The 23,863-nt window shown below is 46.4% G+C and overlaps 1 protein-coding gene across 1 annotated transcript in view; it reads left to right on the top strand.

Moving 5' to 3' along the window:
* The window catches only part of rpa1 (replication protein A1), a gene marked incomplete at its 5' end in the record, with an annotated part of 42,825 nt that extends 19,447 nt beyond the window's left edge, over positions 1–23,378 (top strand). The window contains 5 exon segments of the mRNA XM_083773186.1: positions 5,133–5,262; positions 10,527–10,703; positions 13,832–13,939; positions 20,203–20,289; positions 23,170–23,378. Coding sequence (XP_083629312.1) covers positions 5,133–5,262; positions 10,527–10,703; positions 13,832–13,939; positions 20,203–20,289; positions 23,170–23,283 — 616 coding nt within the window. The 3' untranslated portion in view covers positions 23,284–23,378.
* Between the last annotated feature and the right edge of the window lie 485 nt (positions 23,379–23,863).

The following is a 23,863-nucleotide window of genomic DNA, read 5'->3' as shown; positions in this document are numbered from 1 at the left end:
AGTGGATGCCTGACCACATGAAGATGAGACTGTGACGGGTACAGGCTTTAGTTCCGACATACTGTTGGTCCGACTGTCATTTGACCGACAACCTACCTCAAACCCTAACCATAACCGCAAGCACGGGAGCAGCACATGTTCGACCGCATGTCGGATTGTTTGGTCCGTCGGATCTGCGTGTGCATCCCACTGACCCTGTGTGAACGTGCCATTAGAGTATTGTAGTTTGTAGTGTGTTGTTTCTCTCAGTCCCGACATTAGTCTTGATTACTGCTACTACTGGGGGTTTCCTACACCAGTGGTTCTCAATGTGGGGTGTCGGTGACTTCCTGGGGGTGCAGACCAAAATTAGCTATAGCATCAAAATCAGTTTGACTACTTTAACCCTATTTTATGCTTCAGCTATTTTGACTTTGTAGATCTGCACAAAAAATAAATCTTTGAAAAAAGATTTTTTTTTAAATGAAAAAAATATGGTGGTCCCTGGCATAAAATCTTCTCAAATGGGGTTCTGTGTCCAAATACATAATCAATTTGGTTGCTGAGCCAGTGCTTGCGCAGCTTGGACGTGACCCGGTAAGCAGTAACGGCTCTTGATGGGGTTTGTTTGTGCCACTATGATGCTGTTACTAGACACCTCCAGGTGTTTCATAACATTGTACATCAGTTGTCTTAACAAAGCATCACATGTGGGCACACCAACAGAGGTAAACAACTGACTGGCACTGTGCCACCTAGGAACACGGAGAAGTAACCTCATGGCATCGTTATATGCCACTCTAAGCCGTTGCATGCTTTTTTACTCTGTACGAGGACCATAGATGGGCTGTATACAGAGGGATGACCTATGATCTGAACAGTGCACATTTGGTTTTACATCTACTGAGCATGGAAAAAGAAAAAAATCTTAAAAGCATATTGGCCTGAGCATATATTTTTCGACACTGTTGCTGGATGTCACTATCCTCTGAGAGGATCTGTCCATGTTATCAAAATGTTTGATAACCACTGTACCTTTCCCCCTCCTGCCATGTCCTCATTAGAGGCTGAATTCTTTTTCGGAATTCTCGATTTCCAAGGGATGGGATTCAAATTGGTATTGACGGGATGGGAATGAAAAATCAACGAGCGGGCAGGAGTGGGAATGACATAAATTAGCCTCATATTACCACAGTTCCTGGTACCATATATCTTTTGAGTTAAAACGGCATGAAACACAGTAATCAAGAAGTCAGTCATTCTACCAGGAGTGGGACGGGTTTTCTTTTTTAATACTCTGCCTCGGGATTGGGTCACGAGTCCTCATGTCCACAGTTATAGAGCGACGTTGCTACGTGGCGGCCATCTTATCTCGGGGCCACATAGCCCCATATGTGCCCTCTCCCTACGCTCATTCTGTAGCTCCGAGATGAGGTCACACACTGGGCCCCTCCCACCGCGTTTCAGAAACGTCCTGAATCATAGGCATGTTGACAACATTTGTAATAAACCAACCCGTTTGTAAATCAGTCAAGATTTGAGCGAGTTATGACTGCTTTTGTTTGAGCTGCAATAGAACATACTGTACTGTAGCCCTGAAGTAAGATGGCTGCCGGGTGAACTACGTCAGAGATTCTGCCTTGAGCCATCTAGACTTTATCAGACATGCAAAAGTGTAGCTTTTCGGCGAAAATCGCCGTTTTTGTCCCAAATATAGGACCTGTGTGATTCATGCAAATCCGTTAAAAATATGTTTGGGAGGGGGGGGGGGTGAGGGGGTCTGTGGGTGGGGGTGGAGACCGAGCTCGCTGCCTGGAGAATTATCTGACGGACTAATCTCGTGAGTCACTAATGATTCACACAAACAGGTTTTTTTTCCGCGGAGCGACCAGCGGCGGCACACATCATGCCGCCCAGATGCAAGCAGAAATATCGCTCCGCGGAAAAAAAACCTGTTTGTGTGGACTCGGGACTCGGCGGGAGTTGGGACCATAGACTGTAAAAAATATGGACAAAGCGTTCCCCGGGTCTAACATGAACGTAAAATGAAGCCTGTAATGATATGCTAATTCCTGATGTAAGTCGCCATCTTTGGTACCAGCTGGCCATTGGCTGGCTCCGTTTTGTATACCAGCTGGTCATTGGCTGCCCAGACAACGAGGCGGGACTTCCCCCCTTCTTCTCCGTTGGTTTTTATTTTGACTCGAGTGGGAGGGGAATCCCGATCATAGACTGTAATGGTAGCCACGCCCCTCAGAACATACGCGATGGTTTTTTTTCTTTATGGTCATTTTTTTAATTAATGGGACCATAATTTTCCAAAAAGAATATTATGACATTAGAAATGAGACTTTAAACTAGTGACTGGAAGAAGAAAGTATTCATGACCATGTTTATTAAGGTAATACAGTCTAGGTGAAGTTGGGCCAAAATACATGGGCCTCTATGGAGCTATGGGGCTTTTTGGGTCCGGTCCAGCGCCACAACAGGCCATTATATGAACTACCGATTTCAAATGAGGCTTCACGAAATATCTGGCTGACTGCCCCCCTGGTTGGGACAGACGGTCCAATTTTGACACACTGTCTGTGACTCGCCAGTCAATCCATTAGTTTAGCTGCTACTAGTTAGCATTAGCAACGTCAGTCCCTGGCTGTGTCCCTGTGTCACTGGGTCTGTCCCTGTGTCACTGGGTCTGTCCCTGGCTGTGTCACTGGGTCTGTCCCTGTGTCACTGGGTCTGTCCCTGGCTGTCCCTGTGTCACTGGGTCTGTCCCTGGCTGTCCCTGTGTCACTGGGTCTGTCCCTGGCTGTGTCCCTGTGTCATTGGGTCTGTCCCTGGCTGTGTCCCTGTGTCACTGGGTCTGTCCCTGGCTGTCCCTGTGTCACTGGGTCTGTCCCTGGCTGTCCCTGTGTCACTGGGTCTGTCCCTGGCTGTCCCTGTGTCACTGGGTCTGTCCCTGGCTGTGTCCCTGTGTCATTGGGTCTGTCCCTGGCTGTGTCCCTGTGTCACTGGGTCTGTCCCTGGCTGTCCCTGTGTCACTGGGTCTGTCCCTGGCTGTGTCCCTGTGTCATTGGGTCTGTCCCTGGCTGTCACTGGGTCTGTCCCTGGCTGTGTCCCTGTGTCACTGGGTCTGTCCCTGGCTGTCCCTGTGTCACTGGGTCTGTCCCTGGCTGTCCCTGTGTCATTGGGTCTGTCCCTGGCTGTGTCCCTGTGTCACTGGGTCTGTCCCTGGTTGTCCCTGTGTCACTGGGTCTGTCCCTGGCTGTCCCTGTGTCACTGGGTCTGTCCCTGGCTGTCCCTGTGTCACTGGGTCTGTCCCTGGCTGTGTCCCTGTGTCACTGGGTCTGTCCCTGGCTGGGTCCCTGTGTCCCTGGGTCTGTCCCTGGCTGGGTCCCTGTGTCCCTGGCTGTGTCCTTGTGTCATTGGGTCTGTCCCTGGCTGTGTCCCTGGGTCCCTGGCTGTGTCCGAGCATGAACATAGCGGTATAGCATTTGTTCACCACCAAGTGTCACTGTTGCACAGCCTAACACACAGACACACAGGCCGGGGAGGAGGGCTAGTAAAGTACAGTGTAGTATATACTGTCCCCCATGACCCCCCCCCCCCCCCCCCCCCCCAAAGTGGGTTTAGTACCGATAAACGCTTAAAAGATTTGCGCCGCGGCTTTGCCCGCGGCACAGCGTTGGCCCCGCACACTGTCACCTTTTTCACCTTGGGCCTGTTTGCATGCCTGCTTTATATATCTATGCTCATGTCCCCCTTCCTTCTGCCTTTGATTGTTGACACTCTGACATGTGCCTTGTGATAATTTGTGGCGTCCCCCCCATCTATCTTGTGGTCCTTTCACAGTTGGTTGCCCTCACTTCAGTCCTGTTGATCAGAGCCTGGATCTGCCTGCCTGCCTGTCAGTCCAATCCCTGCACATTGTTTTTCTGCCAGCTCCAATTTGTCCTTTTGTCTCTCGACAGGACCACTGTCTAGTGTCTACCCTCTGCTATTTCTCTTCCTTGAGCAGCTTTATAGTCCGCATAGTCGGTCACTGGGGTAGCCTTGTAGGTACACAGTCCTATAGTAGTCATCAGATGTAAGTAATCATGTCATGCGGAACCTATTAACGTGGGAGTCTGTGTTTATTTTAGAGAGTGATGTATTGACTGTAGTTTTAGTTTATTCACATTTTTGTTCTTGTTGTGTGTGATGTTCCAAGATTATTATTTTTTCCCCTCCATTTGATTTGCCTGGATCTTTGCTTTTTTTTCAGTCCCTCGACTGCACTCTCACACAAAACAAAGCAGGGAGTGAATAGGTGCCACAGGGAAAGAATTTCTCCCCTTTGTAAGGACTGGGAATTGGTCCAGTGTGCTTGCTATCCAGGCCACAGGCTGGACCACTAATGGGGATATTTTCAATTAGTCATGCCTCCAGGAGCAAGTCCTGCTCTCCTTGTATTTCCAATCCCGCCATCCCAGAACACATCACCACCACCCTGCCTTATATCTAGCGGATTAGTAAGCTGTATTGATTTCTTGGACCATTTTAACCCATTTAGACCGGAGTTAAAAACATTCACTTTGAAAGAAAATAATATATACCGTATTCAAAGATTTGTGGCACATTTTTACGGTTTTTCAAAAATAGCAGACCTACAAGCTCGTAGCGCGCCACTCGCTGGTGCGCTATGAGCTTGTAGATCTGCTATTTTTCAATAGCTAAATTATAACATAATGTTTAAAACGCCAAAAGGGCTTCCCGCCCAAATGGGTTAAATGAAGTGGGGATCGTATCGGTTGCCTTCCTACCATCCTTGACTTCTCTGAAATCAGGAGAATGTCGAGTGTATTCTTGACCCTGCTTTATAACCACATCCTTATTCTGGGCCGATAATTCGTCAAGAAAGAGCTACTTTTGGTGAAGAGATTTAGTGTACATCAAGAAAAGAGTTGAGTTGTACAGTGATGTACTACTTTCTAACTGCAATGAGACGAGATGCTGCCTGTTGATTATTGAGTGCAACGGCAACATATATATTTATCCTGTACTTGAATGAATGATGATGCCTCAGCAACCCTCAAAAAACATATTTGGCTCACATTGATTGATGAAGTTGACTCCGTACTGACGGCTGTGCTTTTCTCTTTGTGTGCCTGCAGGTATGACAAGGAGGGTCACGCCGTTGATGGACAGTCCCTCACCGAGTTGAGAGGAGGTGCAGGTGGTGCAAACACTAACTGGAAGACACTGGGTGACGTCAAGAGGGAGCACCTGGGACACAGAGACAAGGTACACGCGCAGCGCAAATGCTCGTGCATGGCTCACCGGGCTTAACCTTGACATGCACATCAAACATTCAAGATACGATGGTCACAGATGTATTGTTATTCAAGGGTGATTCTTTCAAGCCATTCAAGGGCAAGCTGGAAGGGCCACGTTGAATTCCAAGCAATAACTCTGATGGAGCTTACAGACAAACTGCCCCTGCTATCAAATGCATGTATGGTAGTCTCTAGTCTAGTCCGATAATTAGGCTGCTGGACTGTGCTCTTGTTCAGAATCATGTATACACAGTGTGTGATCTTTATTTATTTTGTTTATTATTTTGGTGTCGGCATGTCCGCACAGGAAATACTGTGTTCTTTGAATTGTGTCTGAAATCCGAATAACCCCTTAAGTGATGGGCTGTGGAAGGCAGCCAGACCCAGATCCAAGGATCTGCTATAGCTGCCAGTCACAGTGATGAATCTTTATAATCTCTGGCTCATATTAAAGGAGCGTCCTACGGAGTACGCTCAAAGTTGTTTTTAAAAGCGGATCTGTTCCACCCTTGCTCATTAATCACTGGCATAGTGTGTGTCCTCTCCCCAGCCTAGCCATATTTCAGGTGAAAGTCACGTCACATTTATCTCTTGATATTGATTAGGAATATAATGTGGGCTCCATTCTTTACGTATTGTAATGAAATGATTGCCCCCTCTGATAAGTAAAGCAATACGTTTCATATGTCTCTCACACACATGCGCGCACGCACACACACACACACACACACACACACACACACACACACACACACACACACACACACACACACACACACACACACACACACACACACACACACACACACACATTTTTCATGGTAGATTGGCTCGGGTAATGTTCCTAATTTCCAGCATGGAGATAATCTAGCTCCTTTGAGATCTCGGCTCGCATAATTTAACACAATTTAATATGCGCATAACCGAAATAATTGTACCCAGACAATTGTGGATTTTAAATAACGTGAGCGACATGGTACTATTCAGATGGACTCCAAGTAAAGGGAGTAATTCTAATGCAAATTGCTGAGAGCACCTGTGCTGTGAATGCTGTTGGAAGTGTGAGCGAGCGCCGGCGTGAAAGATGACAGGACAAGGATGCAAGTGCAACACGTTAAATGGGGTGTATGAATGTACTACAGTGAACACGACGGCAGCACAGATCTACGACTGTCCGTTTGGTGCAAAATCCTGTTTCGGTGTGAAGGATTTTGAGGAATTGCAGGAGTTATTGGATCAGTAGTTCAGCTGTGTGTGTGTGTGTGTTGCCCCTGGCTTTAAGTGGCCCTGTCCTCCTTCCGCTGCTCTCATCATTATCTCCACTCCAGCCACACCACTGCAGGGTTCTCCAGTCATACTGTAGATAGTCTCCATCGTTGCGCTTTTCTGTATGCCACTATTGGTGCCTTTAGTCATCCTACCATAAATGGTAGGCTGACAATTGCATTTACATCGCACCAGCTAGCTCCCAATCTCCTACTCTTCCGTTCAAATGGTAACCATTACCATTATTGGTTAAATGGCGTTCTCCTGCAATAAGATCCCTGCGGTGGAGGGGGTAAAGTTTGACCCCACTGTCTCGTGCACCACTTCAGCCTGGAGCTTGACGGGGGCTGAGGCTGACAAAGGAGCCGAGCTCAGTTTGCGCTCATCGACTGCACAGACGTCCGACATGTGGGGGCAAGGGGTCAGGCCCCCGAAGGACCCCCCCCTCTCCACTGTCTGCCGCAAGTAATTGTCCTTGTCACAAAGTCTCTGCACTCAGATCTGCCCCCCTGACAGTGAGCGGCCGCCCTAACTTGTGGACTTGACACCACATGTAGAAAGAGCCTTTGACAGAAAAGCACTTCCGATGATCTCTTGGCACTATGGTACACTGAGTTACACACTAATTTAAGTGGCATTTACTTGACTAATTAGGACTCTTATAAGGAGACTTCCGACTGGTGCATGTCTAGGTTGTTGTGGTAGGTCAAGGCAGTCAGTAAAGAAGGGCTCCATGTGTGCATTTGGGATGAGTTTCATTTGGCCACTCTTATTCACCATTAACCCTCTAAGACCCAGCGTTGCTTTTTAATTAATTACTTAATTATTATTATTATTTTCTGTTCTTTTTTCACCTAAACGTCATCAGTGATGTTCATTGCAATGCCATTTCAATGCCATTGGTCATGATATTTGCATATAGATACCCCCCACAGAGGCTGAAATTCACACAAATTAAATGTCTGGACTCTGTGCAATTTTGATTTTTTTTTAACCTAAGACTTTTGACCTTTACCCTAATAGAAGTAGGTAAAATAATTGTAATATATGTTTTTTTGTGACCATTAGAATGTCTAGAACATGTTTTATTCATTATTGTGAAAGATATCCCCCAAATGTAAATTATTAATTTATTATATTATTATATAATTATTACATAATTATTATACATTTTTCATCAAACTTATTTTTATTTTTTTAACATATTTTTTAGTCTTAGTCCTAGTAGTACAAAGTAGTAGTAAGGTTGAAATCTATTTTTTGCAAGTAGAAATTAATGCGGGTCTTAGAGGGTTAAAGGAGAATTCCATACTAAAAGTCTTTCTTACCTTTATTTGTAGTTGTTACGTCCCCACCAAAGCGGTCCAGGTGATATTTTGTGCAAAAGCTCCTTATTGGCTATTTCCCCTACCATAAGCCCTAAATTAATTGCATTGAATTGAATGGGGCTATGGGGTGTTGTGCTAATTCGCTTATTTCCATCGCTCAAAATTATATTCTTTTTGTATATATCCTCTGTTCATAATGTAAACTAGAACTGCACTCTGTCGAGTGCATACTTGCTTGTTGCACACTAGTAGGCCATAAATGGCCAACTAGTGCGCAAGCAGAGCGCGCATGTAATGTTTTCGCCCGCTGTAAACTGTCAAATCTCAGTATCTCTGTGAACGAACGTTTGAAATGATTAATGTTTAGATGTCATCATTTAGAGCTAGTCATACACATACACATTTGAGGCTTACGCAGAAAAACATCAAATTTGTGTCCGTATTGCTGGATCAATGATGACGAAATGACCATATTTTTACGTCATCATTTAGAGCTAGTCATACATCAAATCTGTGCCCGGATTGCTGGACCAATGATGACGAAATGACCATATTTCTTACATACACACCACGTACTCTGGTCCCAGCAGATCAGGCACAATTTGGTAAATTATTTTTTATTGATTATGTATATAGTATACGTATGACTAGCTCTAAATGATGACGTAAGAAATATATATAGTATATATATAGTATATAGGCATATACTATATATGTATACATATATACTCTATACTGTATAAAGTGTGTAGTTGTAAGTTGATTAGCGGTATTCTGTGATCGGCCTGGTCCAAAAACCGTGACAGCCGTTCCGCCATTTCAGGACCCCCCCAGAAAAACATCAAATCTGTGCCCGTATTGCTGGACCAATGATGACGAAATGACCATATTTCTTACGTCATCATTTAGAGCTAGTCATACACATACGTGTATGACTAGCTCTAAATGATGACGTAAGAAATACGTGTATGACTAGCTCTAAATGATGACGTAAGAAATATGGTCATTTCGTCATCATTGGTCCAGCAATACGGGCACAGATTTGATGTTTTTCTGGGGGGGTCCTGAAATGGCGGAACGGCTGTCACGACAAATGGACCAGGCCGATCACATTACTTGCGCGCTCTGCTTGCGCAAGTAATAATACCCCAAGTGGCACACTTTACTACTTATTTTGATGGAAATAAGCGAATTAGCACAACACCCCATAGCCCCATTCAATTCAATGCAATTCATTGAGGGCTTATGGTAGGGGAAATGGCCAATAAGGAGTTTTTGCACAAAAAAACGCCTAGACCTCTTTGGTGGGGACGTAACGACTACAAAGAAAGGTAAGAAAGCCTTCTAGCATGGAATTCTCCTTTAACCTAAAGGCATTTATTTAACCAAAGTGATATGGGATATCAATTGTCCCATGTGTGAAGTTAATTTGGGTCAAAATGCTTTGCTTTCAAGTTACACAATGATCAGCACTTAGCATGTGGAGGGGTAGGGGGTAATAATTTTCACTACTGCAGGGAAATGTTCCTTTTATTTACATTTTCCTATTTAGTTCCTTTTGAAATGAACTACCTGGCCAAATGTTCCATTACTGTCTGGTGGTACCCATCCCACTGTAGGTGGATGTACTAGACATCAGAAAATTACATCTGGTCTTTGTGGTCTGGATGAACTCGCATTATAGATTTGCCTTTGGCCTTTAGCACTTGAGCAGTGTCAACATATTTTAGCATTTATAGGGTGACTGGTATGATTGGTTGATGAATTCTGCTGGTTTGCCATGGCTCCAGGGTGGCAGCTTGCTGCCCTGTTCGTTCATCCTCGACGCTGAGACTTTGGCCTGCCTCCCAGCGTGCAGGGCTGTCGTCTCCACTCTGTACCTACAGCCAGTGCTGCGGAGGAACCCTTCTATTGTGTCAGGGTGGTGGAGACGGCCTGATTCTATTCCATGTCCGAGCATAGACATGGTAACGCCCTGCCTGCCTCTGATTGGCCTACCGACACTGCCGGCCTTACCAGAGGCTCCGAGGTGGATGGCTATATGGTGGATAGTCTGCCGTGAGGTTACTCTGTGGTGGGAAATAATAATAGTACAATATAATACAAGAGAATGGCAACTTTTATTTTTGTGGAAGAGGCAAACTAATATTCTTTATGCCTTTTGCTTTGATGGAATATTGCCGTAGTATGATTTGATTTGGGTGTGTTCTAAATAAAGTTTTTGTGTTGATTATTGTGTAATTTATTTGTATGTGTAAACTTGAAACATTGTACTGTAAAAGGGTCTCTTTTCCCTTGATCTTTATTCTTTTTTAGTATAAAAGTATTAGTTTACTATAATTAGATTAATGCATGATAATCAACACTAACTTTATTTAGAACACAGTAACACACCCAAATCAAATAGTACAGCGTATGTGTTCAATTATTCAATCAAAGCAAACGGCGTTTGCCTCTTCTACAAAAATATAAGTCTGCATTCTGTCGCACGTGCCAAGCTATCATTGTCTTGTATTATACCGTACTCTCTTCATCACAAAACATTCATTCATAGAGTACATCTATACTCCAAGCAATAACTGCCGTTTACATTACGTTGTCTTGAGGTTTTTGTGTTTTTGTGTTTTCAATTTTCTAGCCAGACTACTTCAGCTGCACTGCCACCATAGTGTACCTGAAGAAGGAAAACTGCTTGTACCAGGCCTGCCCCACCCAGGACTGCAATAAGAAGGTGGTGGACCAGCAGAACGGCATGTACCGCTGTGAGAAGTGCGACAAAGAATTCCCCAACTTCAAGTACCGGCTCATCCTCTCTGTAAGTCGCTCAGCACCGGCTGCCCTAAACCCTCTGTATGGCTCTACACAGTCCTCCTCCGTTCAGCCTGCCACGTCCTCAGAAGCCCCTTCTGCTGAGGCTATGGGTGTCCTCCTGAGGGTGACAGTCTTTTACACTGTCTCCCCTTCACACCACATTTCTCCACTGCTCCTCCTTTACTCATCTATCTCTCAGGATTCCAGACCCTCTTTCGATGTCCTTCTCCCCATAGGTCATTTATTTAAGAAAGGTTGTATAGACAACTTTTAAGCAATTAAAAAAAAAACTCTCTCTCTCTCGTGTGTGTATGTGTGTGTGTATGTATATATATATAGGGGGGGGGGAGTTGGAGAGGGTTCACGAATGGAGGATGATGTTACTGCAGTGTGCTGCGATTTTGATCATTACAATGAATAAGCGTGGATAAAGTTGTTCACTTGAACGATGCTGTTCTGGCTGCGGCATATGATGTGTAATATATATTTTATATGCATACGACATGCACAGATTACAAATAAAATACAATTTATGTTGAGACTGAGACAGTGAGCCACTTCCTCATCTACGTGTGGCACTCCTGCTGTGATACTGCGATTATGCAAGTTTCCTTGGACTATGGCCCAACAACCATAGCCCCTCCCAGGCCCACAGGCTATGGCCCAACAACCATAGCCCCTCCCAGGCTCACAGGCTATGGCCCAACAGCCATAGCCCCTCCCAGACCCACAGGCTATGGCCCAGCAACCATAGCCCCTCCCAGACCCACAGGCTATGGCCCAACAACCATAGCCCCTCCCAGACCCACAGGCTATGGCCCAACAACCATAGCCCCTCCCAGGCCCACAGGCTATGGCCCAACAACCATAGCCCCTCCCAGACCCACAGGCTATGGCCCAACAACCATAGCCCCTCCCAGACCCACAGGATATGGCCCAACAACCATAGCCTGAAGTGCATGGCTTGGCCAATAGAATGACGGAGGGAGACCCCCCCTCCCTCCGTTGCTAGAATTGTCTAATTGGCTAATTCCAAATATTGAATTCATTTAAAAAATTGTTTTGTGTTCAAATCCTTCTGGTAATTTATATATGATGTTTTTTATTCATCTTAGCAGATGTCTTGCAATGAGTACAAGATGCATTCTCCTTTTTTCTCTGCTAGTCTGCAGCCAGAAATCAAACGAAAACCATAAAGGCATTAAATTCTAAAACTAATTTAGTCAGCTGAGGAGCTATTGCATACAGACATCTGAAATAAGAGGCTTTTCTATTCAATTATTTTTGTACCTCTACAGTCAGCATATTACAATTTTTCCACAAGTAGAAACATAAGCTGTGAATTTGCTTGTGCTTTTTATGCATAACAAGTGCAACCTTGGCCTTGTGTTTGTTAAATTTATATGCTTGCCAACGTGGGAGGGTGTGTGTGTGTGTGTGTGTGTGTGGTCGTAGAGCTGCACGATTTTGGCAAAACTGCGTCCATATTGAGATCAGTTATATAAAAAAGCTCTCATTGCAAAATTATTTTCTTATTTTGACTAAAAGCTAAAATAAATTTCAGTTTTAGCAGTACACGTCATGCAGTGCATGTCTGCATTTGATTTCCTTTCAAATATTTCAAAGGCAAAAATGTCTCCAATCAACTTATTTCATCATACTGTATCGTTCACAAATGTGTGTCCGATCTACACGTCTACAATATGTTGCTGATTGAACTCGTTGTAGGCTTGTAGATTAGCTCGGTTTGCCACACGGCACCGTCATACGACAAAGGACAAATAAAAACGGTAACCAGGCTAGAAACCACACACGTTTCATCGCACAACTTCACTTTAAAGGTATATTCAGTGATTTCACTTAATTCAAATATCACTTATTTTTTTGTTTTGTTGTGATAATCCTCCCTACTATAGAGTGTGCTGGCCATATAAGGAGTTCGTCCCTGTCCCCAGTTAACCCCTGGGGGTCAAAAAACCTTAGGTTTCGTTTTTGACTCTCTATCCTGATTGGACGAAAGGCTGGGTCCCACAGCCAAAAACGAAACCTAAGGTTTTTTGAGTGAAATCGCTGAATATACCTTTAAGTCCAAATGATAACAAGTCAAGTTGAAACAGTGATTCGTTTGGCAGTGAAGGGGGACACTTTACACGAGACTCGACCAAAAAAATGTTAAAACTATGGATTTGACCTCACACAGAAAAACTCTGTCCATGTCACATTTCTCTGTTGTGCATTTAAACCACGGACAAATAGATTGTTCTGATTATAATTTCCTGTTTCATGTGGAGGTAAAGATTATTCCATCACAGCAGAATGAGCACAAATCCTCTGAGCGGAGCAATCTGTCACCATTCTCCAAAAAGGTCTGGGCTTGTGTCTAAACCTTTACTAAAATGAGGCAAATGAATAAAATTTGTTATGAATTATTCATTTTTATCTTGCAAGAGATCGTGTGTCAACGGCACCAGCAGCGACCGGTGCATCTGGAGAAAGAAAGAGGCTTCTGCTGTGTTTGAATACGTTTACGGCACACTATTTTATATAAAATATATACATTTATAATTGGATATTTTTGAATGGATCAAATCCACGTGGTGTTTAAAAGTAATATTCAAAAATCATTTTGGCTAATTCTGACACCTCTGTCGGTATCAATTTGACAAAACCTGCATAAAACCAAAACTAACAGTTATGGCAGTGACCGGTCACTGATGCGGCCGGTTTGATATAAAACCAGCCATTTTGATGGGCAGACGATCGATCGGGGTGCGCACACACACACACACACACACACACACATATACTGTATCTATCAGCATCAAGGTCAAGGTTCAAGGTTCTTTATTATTTGTCTCCCGAGGAAGGCTACGCAAGTACGCATGCAAGCGTAGCCTTATGTCCATGTCGCCGCAGTGCAGCACCAATACATCTTTCTTGCATCAAAGAAAAAGAAAACAGGGGGGGGGGATGCGGGGGAGGCAGGCAGACAGACAGGCGGGGAGGGAGAGAGAGAGAGAGAGAGAGAGAGAGAGAGAAGAGAGATGCGACCGCCTTGTTCAGAAAATGCAACATGTCAACATGTCTTGACTTAACTTGCCACTCCTTTGTGGTATATGTTTTCTCTGTCAGGCCAACATTGCAGACTATGCGGATAACCAGTGGGTGACATGCTTTCAAGAAAGTGCAGAGGCCATTCTGGGCCAGAACGCTACTTACCTGGGGCAGCTCAAGGATTCGGTGAGTCTCCTTTGCCTGTGTTAAAGGCTGGCCAACACACAGTATATTAAAGGCTAAGTTGGTTCTATTTCGTCCCTGCTGACCGCCAGAGGCGGTGCTTTAAGCACTGAATACGTCCCTTCGCGCATGCGCAGTCGAGTATTTTATACCAACAATGTCGGTTGACCCCGTGATGACCCGGAGTCGTCTATAACTTCCGGCAGTCGTCCGGGGCTCAGTCCCTAATTTCTTCTCGCTTTGCGCAAGTTGTACATAGCACAGAGTTCTACAGCAGAATTAAACTGCACGATAACAGAACTATTGCTTTGCTACTACTAAGTCGCCGGTAGTCCCGCGACCATTGTTGGTCGGAGCTGTGACGCGTGCGTTCGCCCTCCAGGGACTGCGACTTAATACTACTATTATTGTATCGTTTTCGAGTGGAGCTGGGCTTCACATCGTCTTCTTTCCCCGTGGGAACAAGGTAAGCAGACAACCCCTGTTCGCATAGGCTGCGTGCGCGCTGCTTCCCTGCAACACACACGGTCGCGTGCTACAAACGGCGACCTGAGCGTCCCGTTTTAGCACCCGTCAAAGTTGAACGGATAGCTCGTTCTCTTTGACAGCTTACGCTGTCTTGTTTTCCCACGAAGGCTGCGCCGCAGTGCTGGTGACGGCAAGCGTTAGCACTACCCGCTCCCAGCACGTGAGTCGACGCTAGTATTATTTGTTTACTACTTACCTATACTACTTATACTTATACTACTTATACTTATAAGTGTACTTATCTACTGCTATATTACTCTGCCTCTCTGAGCGAGTCTTTGCTGGCACTGGCCAGCTATATAGCACCGCCGCGTGCTACAAACGGCGACCTGAGCGTCCCGTTTAGCACCCGTCAAAGTGAACGGATAGCTCGTTCTCTTTGACAGCTTACGCTGTCTTGTTTTCCCACGAAGGCTGCGCCGCAGTGCTAGTGACGGCAAGCGTTAGCGCTACCCGCTCCCAGCACGTGAGTCGACGCTATTATTATTTGCTTACTACTTATACTTATACTACTTATACTTATACTTATACTACTTATAAGTGTACTTATTTACTGCTATATTACTCTGCCTCTCTGAATGAGTCTTTGCTGGCACTGGCCAGCTATATAGCACCACCGCGAGGTTACGTCAGTAACCCCGGTTATATGAATTGGCTTGACTGATTTAGTCACTTGTTCTCAAATAGTGTACTTTAATTTCGGCACAGAGCCATTGCCACTTTATAGGTTGGATTTTCTGAAATTATATATATATAACTATATCATTATATATATATCATATATACTGGTCTCTGCTAGAGCACCCCTTACCTGGCATAGGCGGCGTGCGCGCCCCCTCCCTCCAGCTAAGCGGCCTTTAGCAGCTACAGTAGCCTCTACTGGCACAGGCAGCGTCCGCGCTCCCTTCCTACCAGTTTACGGCTCCACCCCTAGCGACCACTAGCGTCCGCGCTCTGGGCTACATCTGCGGGTTTCCAATGGACGAACCCCGCCACCACCTGTGCACCTCCTGCCAGGCTCCTCTGCGGCCAGAGGATGGGCATGACCTCTGCCCTGGGTGCCTTGGCCCCCAACATCTGAGGGAGGCACTCGGTGACAACCCATGTCACGTGGACGCAGGAGCGTCCAATCTCTCTCGCCGGTAATGAAGGCTAACAAAACCCTCCCCGGACAGAAGATACGTTATCGTTTAAAGCGGCGCTATCCCCGCTAAACAGACGTTCATATGATATCATATACTTATCATGGCACAACCTCCTGTGTGTGGGTAAAGGCTGCGTTCGCGCCGCCTCCCTGCTCTGCATACGAGGTCTGTTCGACTGTGAACGCTAGCGCTTTATTATAAGCGACTATAAGACTTGCCGAAGGATAAGAACACTGTCATATTACCTTCGTTTGTTAAACACGCTACTTTTTAAGCTTTGTTTAGCCCCTGCTGGTGATGGCAAGAGCCTTGCTGGCCAAAGCCATATACCGATATTGGCAGCATTCAAGCTTAACTGCTTTTGCGAATAGCTGTATTGTTGTTATTATCAGCCCGGTACAGGAGCAGCTTCCTGCGTCCTCCCAGGGTATTGATGTTGCTACCAGTATAGTTTGTAGCAAAATAGTATTAACAGCTACTGGTGTACATAGCCTGTCTGGTTGTTAACCCAGCTGGCCCCCAGTAGTGGGCCTAGCTGAAGCTGCTACCAGTATGTCTGGAGCTCAAAGCTCCATTAACAGTTTTTTGCATATACAGTGGGTGCAACCTGGTTTGTTCCCACAGGTCGGATTAGTGCCCCTGGGTACCTGTAGGTCCTATTAGCCCAGCTGGTCCCCAGCACAGAGTATCTGGCGCTGCTGACAGCGTAGCTCACAGCTGCTACCAGTAGCTTAAAGTTAAAGCTGTTTATGAACAGGCTATAGCTTGTCTTGTTTTTTAGTAGCCTAGCTGGTCTCCAGCATAGCTCTCTAACTGGCGCTGCTACCTGTAGTTGTAGCCCAAGCGCTTATTATACTATTGAAGATAAAAAGCTATCTGTATATAGCTTGCCTTACTGTTTGTTGGCCCAGCTGGTACAGGGCAGGCAGCGTATGCGCTCCGCTCCTCCAGCATACGGCCAGCTTGATGTTACTTACTACTAATCGTTTGTTAGCTCAAGCATTTATTAACAGCTATTGGTGTATAGCTTGTTATGTTCATTAGCTGCAGCTGATACAGGCAGCGTACGCGCTCCCTTCCTTCAGCAGGTGGCCCCTATCGGTGGAGCTATCGGTTGTAGCCTTTTCTCCAAAACTAGCTTGTGTCGGTTTATTTAACCGAACCTGGCTGGGGTAGGCAGCGGTAGCGCTCCCTCCTCCCAGCATGAATGCGTAGTAGTGCACACGTGACTAGTGTATTGGAAGTGTCTTTTGTTTCGCTCTGGACTAGCAAACATAAATAATAATGCACTGGAGTTTGGATAAGCGTCATAGTGCCGTGATAAACGATCACATAGGAAACACTACAGCTGCTACATAGCAGCGTCCAAACCTTGACTGAAGGCTACTTTATTATCATAAATTATAAGTAAGCCTCCGCCGGGGGTACAGGTAGCGTAAAGCTCCCCTCCCCCACCGCGACCATGCAGGTCGCACAGTCTATCTAACAGCAACGTTTGTGTGCTGTTTCTATGATGCACTTTACATCTGGTTGAATCTCAAAGTGCTGCAATGAGCATTTGCATAAACGTAAATGCATATTCACATGCTGCGGCAGGTATAGCAGCATTCAGTTTTTCGATTAAGTCATTATATGCCGATCTAAGTTAAAGCCTCTGCTGGCACAGGCAGCGTACGCGCCCCCTCCCTGCAGCATATGGCCAACACCTAGCAAACCAGTAGCGTCCGCGCCCTGGGCTAGTTGGGACTGGTGTGCACCGGCCGGTCCAAAGGAACCGGTGCCACCACAACGGAGAGCACCCACTTTCGTACCTCGAAAGCCTCTGCTGGTACAGACAGCGTATGCGCTCCCTCAAGCATATGGCCAACACCTAGCAACCAGTAGCGTCCGCGCCCTGGGCTAGTTGGGACTTGTGTGCACCGGCCGGTCCAGAGTAACCGGTGCCACCACAATGGAGAGCTCCCACTTTTGTACCTCGTGTGAAGCTCTCCTTCAGCCGTGAGCCGACCTTGGTCCTGCCCCGTGTGCCAGGAGGAAAAGGTCTGACCGCTGACTACAGCAGATCCGAGAGGGCTCAGCTATCTGCAGAGTTGGCCCGCATGAGGGCCATGCTCACTTCAGATAACACCTAGGCACCTCGGAGGGTGCCGAAGCGCCTACCTCTCCGATGCCACAACTGACTCGAGGTTGATGTGCTCTCCCCGACAGCTTAAGCTACGCACTTCCATGACTATGAGGAAGATGCAGAAGGCGGTGCCTCCCAGGCATCAGAGCCGGCCTCCCACTTCTCAGCTCATGCGCATAGCCGTGGAACGCATACTAAAGCAGGCAGTCGGCTCCTCCAAGCGCCTTCTTCTTGCTGTCTTCGCCGTCCCCCACGCCTGTACCTGAGACAGCTACAGGCCTGCCGGGCGAACGATCAGGGCCCTCTCCCATCTCTATACCGATGGTGAAATCCTGGCAGCCCTGCCCTGATTGGGAAAAGTGTCCTGAGACAACCCGTTGCGACGTGACACTTTAATAGATTTGAACGCACAAGGCGATAAGGGCTGGCCTGGGTTACATGCCAGCCACCAAGCCTGTCATTGCATCCCTCATTGTGTTCCCCAACGAGGCCCGGCGGCAGAACGCTAGGTGACCTCGACCCCAGTGCAGGAGCACAGACAACCTGCTCACTGGGGCCTCCCGTTCACACTTAATAGTGGCAACGTTAATACTGGCTCAGTCACCTTTGGTGTGTCACTGGAGGCATTGGCGTCATGTCCTCAGAGCGTGGGCGGCTGATGTCCATCGTATCTCTAGCCCGTCGCCAAGTCGGGTTTTCACAGTCAAGCTTGACTGATGAGCCTAGGCCAACTCTCCGTAGTCTCCCTGAGGAGCCAGGAGCACTAGGTGGTTCAGCCGGGCGAGAATCGCCGGAGCGAACCATCCAGGGGGGGAAGACCAGGCTGCAGCTTGCAGGCCTACGACACATCCCGCCTCCCAAAGGGCCGAGCTCCAACATTGATGAAATCATCTTGACTGCCCTCGGAGCTCGCGTATCACCGCCGGCCCACACTAGAGGCCAGCGTGTTCCCTGGCGTCCCACGCAGGGACCTGACTGTGACTGTGACTTTCCGGGCTGTGCAGTGCCTTCTGACGCCAGCCCCCCATATCCGGCGGGTCAAAATGGCCATTATCAGCAACATGACGAGAGCCCTACTATCAGACCAGGAGTGATGTGTCCTCCTGCCCAAGGGCGCAACAGAGGCTGTATATCCTCAGTCACACTAAGGGAAGTCCGATCTACATACTTCCTCGTGACGCAAGACAGACGGGTGTCGACATGTCTTGAATCTGATGGGACCCATATGAAGTTTATGCCAGTCTACTGGGCCGAACACGGCAATGTGCTGGAGCGGCAAGTGGTGCGCTCCGCTCTATAGCACACATTCTCATACTCATGGGACCTTAACCGGGTACTGGACGCCCTGTGCGGGCCTACCTTCGAACCCTTGGCACAGGCAGAGCTGAAGTGGGTGTCATGCAAGACAGCCCTTCTCCTGGCCATTACATTGGCAAAGCGTGTCAGTGAACTGCACGCTCTGTCAGTCAGCGAATCATGTCTGAGGTGGAACGCAGACGGCTCGGGGGTCACGCTGTGGCCAAACATAGCATTCCTCCCGAAGGTGCTGTCGCAGGCTCACCTCAACCGGCCTATCAGGCTGGCTCGATTCAACCCCCCACCTGGGGAGCTGACAGACAAACTGGAGCTGTTGTGCCCAGTCCGGGCCCTGAGAGCCTACATTGAAGCTACTGCACGCATCAGGCGAGCAGAGCAGCTGTTCTTTTGCCATAGTGGTGTGAACAAAGGCGGCGCTCCCTCCAAGCAGCGCCTGTCCCACTGGATTGTAGACACAATCAGCCACGCCTATGAGGCAAGTAACCTCCCCGTACCATCAGGGGTACGGTGCCACTCTACAAGGAGCATTTCCACATCATGGGCTGCCATGAGAGGGGTGCCCTTGGAGGACATTTGTGCCGCCGCCTCATGGGCTTCGGCAGGCACTTTCTCAAGGTACTACAGGGTGAATGTTGCCACTCCCCACCCAGTGGACGTGGCCCTCTTCCCCGAATCCTCCGGTTCTACCCTTTGAGGTCTGTAATCAGGATTCCTCGTGACTTGGCTGGTATAAGTCATTCAGTGCTTAAAGCACCGCCTCTGGCGGTCAGCAGGGACGAAATAGAACGATAGTTACGTATGTAACTACGGTTCTATGAGTCCTGAATGACCGCCAGAGGCACTCTTGTCACTCAGAATCCTCGTGTTCTCGCGAGAAGATTCTGTAGGGACTGAGCCCCGGACGACTGCCGGAAGTTATAGACGACTCCGGGTCATCACGGGGTCAACCGACATTGTTGGTATAAAATACTCGACTGCGCATGCGCGAAGGGACGTATTCAGTGCTTAAAGCACCGCCTCTGGCGGTCATTCAGGACTCATAGAACCGTAGTTACATACGTAACTATCGTTTTAATTACAGAACCCCAGGTTTCCTTTGTATTCTGAAGTTGTGAAGTTGAGCTTATCCAATGCTCATCTTGTTTTTCCAGAATGAAACTGCCTTTGATGAAGTCTTCCAGCAAGCCAATTTCAATACTTTTGTCTTCCGCAGCCGAGTCAAGATGGAAACCTATAATGTAAGTAAAGTAGGGATGTTGCCTATTATTGTAATATGCCTTAGTGAGTGCTAATTGGCACATATTCAACAAATGCCATCTTTATTGTAGATATGTGCATGTATGGTAGATGCAACCTCTGCCTCACCTTCATTCATTGTCTCCACCAGGCCGAAGGCATGGGGGGAGAGTATGTTTTGCACTCTGTCCGTCCGTGTGTCCGTCCGTCCGTGTGTGTGTGTGTCCGTGAGCAGCTAATCTCCGGCACCGTTAACCCGGTCGATGCCAAATTTTGGACACACACTCCCTGGATGCCAACGATGAACCTCTGCCCCAAAATTTCCAGAACGGCCTGTTATAGCGCCACCAGGAGGCCGCTTTGTGCAAAACAAGTTTTTGCACAGTACACCTACAGATTTTGTCCAAACATTGCGCAAATTGGTACACAGTCTCTCTAGAGCCATTCAACGAAACGGGTCTTTCAGATTTCTCAGACTCCATCCTGATTGGTTAAGATTGGCTTCCAAAGTTCACGAGTGCTCAGTTTCAAACAAAATGCTGCAAATCATGAACACATCGTGTGATTTCCGTGAAATTGTGCACGCACATTCCCACTAGGCCGAGGAAGAAATGCCACATGAACAATTTCAACTCAGCCTCAAGGTGGCGCTATAACTGGCCGAAAAGTGTTTTTACCTCTAACTGCACGGATCTGTGGATAATTTACTTTTGTTGCCCTTTTATCCAACCACCAGATGAAGGCAAGCTGCAATGTCCTACATCCCTATCCTGGTGGATGCCTGTGCCCAGAAGGGCACTTTTTCTAGTTGAACATGTAATATGTCAAAAAGAGCCTATATGCTCAAATGTTTGAGATCCATGTGTGGCCCATTATATAGAATCCCCATTCACTCTATATTTAGCGAAACAAATAACGAATATCGTGCCACATTTTGATTTACAAAGCAATTAGACCAGGAAAAAAAACGGGGGGAGGAAGGACTGTTTGCCTCAATTTCAGTGGCTTTTCAAAAAGGTGCATACACAGATTAGTTGCGTTCACTACACAGACAGGCTTGTTTTTTAGGGAAGAGCATAAAAAGGGAATTGATTGGGTTGGGATTCTGAGCAGGAGGTCTGGAGTTGAGCCAACGGCTGCATCCGCCACCAACCAACACTGTGTGTGTGTGTGTGTGTGTGTGTGTGTGTGTGTGTGTGTGTGTGTGTGTGTGTGTGTGTGTGTGTGTGTGTGTGTGCTTCAACTCGAGCATCCTGAATGCCTGTGGCACCACTACGAGGAGGCAGTGGCTGTCACCCCCAACAATCCATATGCCTTGCAGACACCTGCACCCTTCTCACCCAAACATCTCCCCCCCCCCCCCCCATTCTTTTTGCTTATTTAGTGGTGGCGGTTCTATTATCGATCAGTTAATCTCAGCTACTTGTATGGATATTTTACGTAGAAGCAACGAAAGTGTGTTCTATATATAGAGGGGAAAGCATTAGTAGTTAATGACGCCTATCAATTCTGTTGCAGCTTTGGTGTTTCGACAGGATCCGTCTAACGAAGTTTACGAGGATGTTTGGGGAAATTATGCCCTGCATTTTTAATTCACTCCCGTTCATGCAAGATATATAACGCAATTATCGCCATGTAATGTAATTGGGACACTAAGTCACTGTCAGCGGATATGAAGGTGACCCTGCATGTGGCTCCGAAGTACAAGTACATACATACAATAATGGTGAAACATCACAATTGTATTGTGCTAATTGATTAGGAAACGGAGTGCATTAGTGTATGGGCTCTTTTCACGCTGTTTCACAAACTGTAGATTGGGAACACATTTTCTGTTGTGAATTTCTTTGCCTGTAATGGTTATGAATGATATCACAGGGATTCAGAATTTCTTATGATACTACTCGTGTAAGTCTTATTTTGGAGTCCCACTCCAGGAAGTCTGATGGCTATTAGCTGCCTTGACACTATCGTGGAAGATGACGTGTCTAATGAATGGATTCATACATTTTTTTGGCTCGCTTGACTTACAATGTGAATACCGTAGACTGTGAATCCGATCTTGGGATTGTCCGTTGCAGTGGTGAGTCATGTATCATGGAGCTTTTTTCATCCCTAAGAGTAGGGCTCTTAAATCTGTAATAGACATTTTTGCTGACTTTATTTAGAAATAGATCACGACATTGAAGACAATGGCCATGAATCCATTTGTGGTATATGTGTTATGTACATGATTGTTACTATTGGGAGAGCCCCCGACACCACCTCATGCCCTCCTGTGCCACAAACACGCATCCTGTACAGGAAGATCAGATTGCTCACACCGTGTTGCAGACATACAATACACACTCCTACTCTCCGCCAATGGCTAAAAACGATATGGTTTTCATATGAAAAATTAAGTTTTACAAATTTACAGGGTTGTTTTTGCTGTGCCAGTCGAATATTTAGCATGCCCTCATTGCCAAGGCCAAATGGGATTTCTGCCTAGCCTGGTGGTGAAGCTACCTTAAGGATTTGTACTTGAGAGACTGCAGGGCTCTTAAAGTATTTGCATGAATCCAGAGTAAGATGATTCCCATTTCACCTACAGTAGTAGCAGAGGGTTTAATGTAGACAAAGTGTGTGTAACCTCTGTTTAATGGCCCTGTTACAAATGACCTTCTCCTGTCTAGACGGCTTGCAGAGGTTGGAACTGTAAGCCTCTGTATTCTGTAGCAGTCAATAATTAGACTGCCTGCATTTTTCTGATCCCATGTCCAAAATGTCTTATTTTAGCCACAAATGATCACAGGTAGATGAAGTACATTGGATCTGTTGTGTGTTTGGGTTGTTTTGAAGGAAGTGAATCCACAAGGTCTGATGGGGTTTCTTTTTAATAGGATGAATCCAGGATCAAAGCCTCAGTGATGGATGTGAAACCTGTGGACCACAAGGAGTACAGCAAGAGGCTAATCATGAACATCAGGAAACTGTCTGCAGTAGGTGCCCGTTGACAGTGCCCTGTGCTTTTTTGTTTCTCGTGTCAAAAACGTCTTGAGTTTGTTCAGTTTTGTTTTCAATGTACTTAGCTTTCCTTTAACTGATCACAGGGAGGTCAGTCATGTCTCATTTATCGCTAATGGAGCCGTTTTTGCTTGTTCAGTTTTCCTGTTGTAAAGATGATGATCAGTGGAATAGCTGGTTTGGATGATTGACTGATAAAACGGAAAGGTATGTCTTAGGCCAACGTGGTGTACATGAGGCCTGCCGTAAGCAGAGGCAGGCCACATTGTAGCTAGCAGTCTTTTCATTCTGACTCGTAGTCGGAACGGCTTGACTGGACCTGCACATTCCTGATAAGACTGTATATTCTAGGCCTCTTTTCCAAATGTCCCTCAATCCCTCACACGCATACAAACAACGTGTGAGCACAGAAGCATAATAGAACGGGAAATGTTATTCTCTTCATTGATGTAGATACAAAGTGTTTTACATAATGCCTATATCTGTAACTTTGATTTGCATTCCTTTTTGTTTAATTACAATTTGCATGTTGGCGTAGTAATGTTTTCCTTGGCACAGATAACTGTGAAT

This window comes from Protomyctophum parallelum (assembly GCF_964188405.1).
Source record: "Protomyctophum parallelum genome assembly, chromosome: 9".
NCBI classification, from domain to species: domain Eukaryota; kingdom Metazoa; phylum Chordata; class Actinopteri; order Myctophiformes; family Myctophidae; genus Protomyctophum; species Protomyctophum parallelum.
This window is presented reverse-complemented; position numbering and strand designations above follow the sequence as displayed.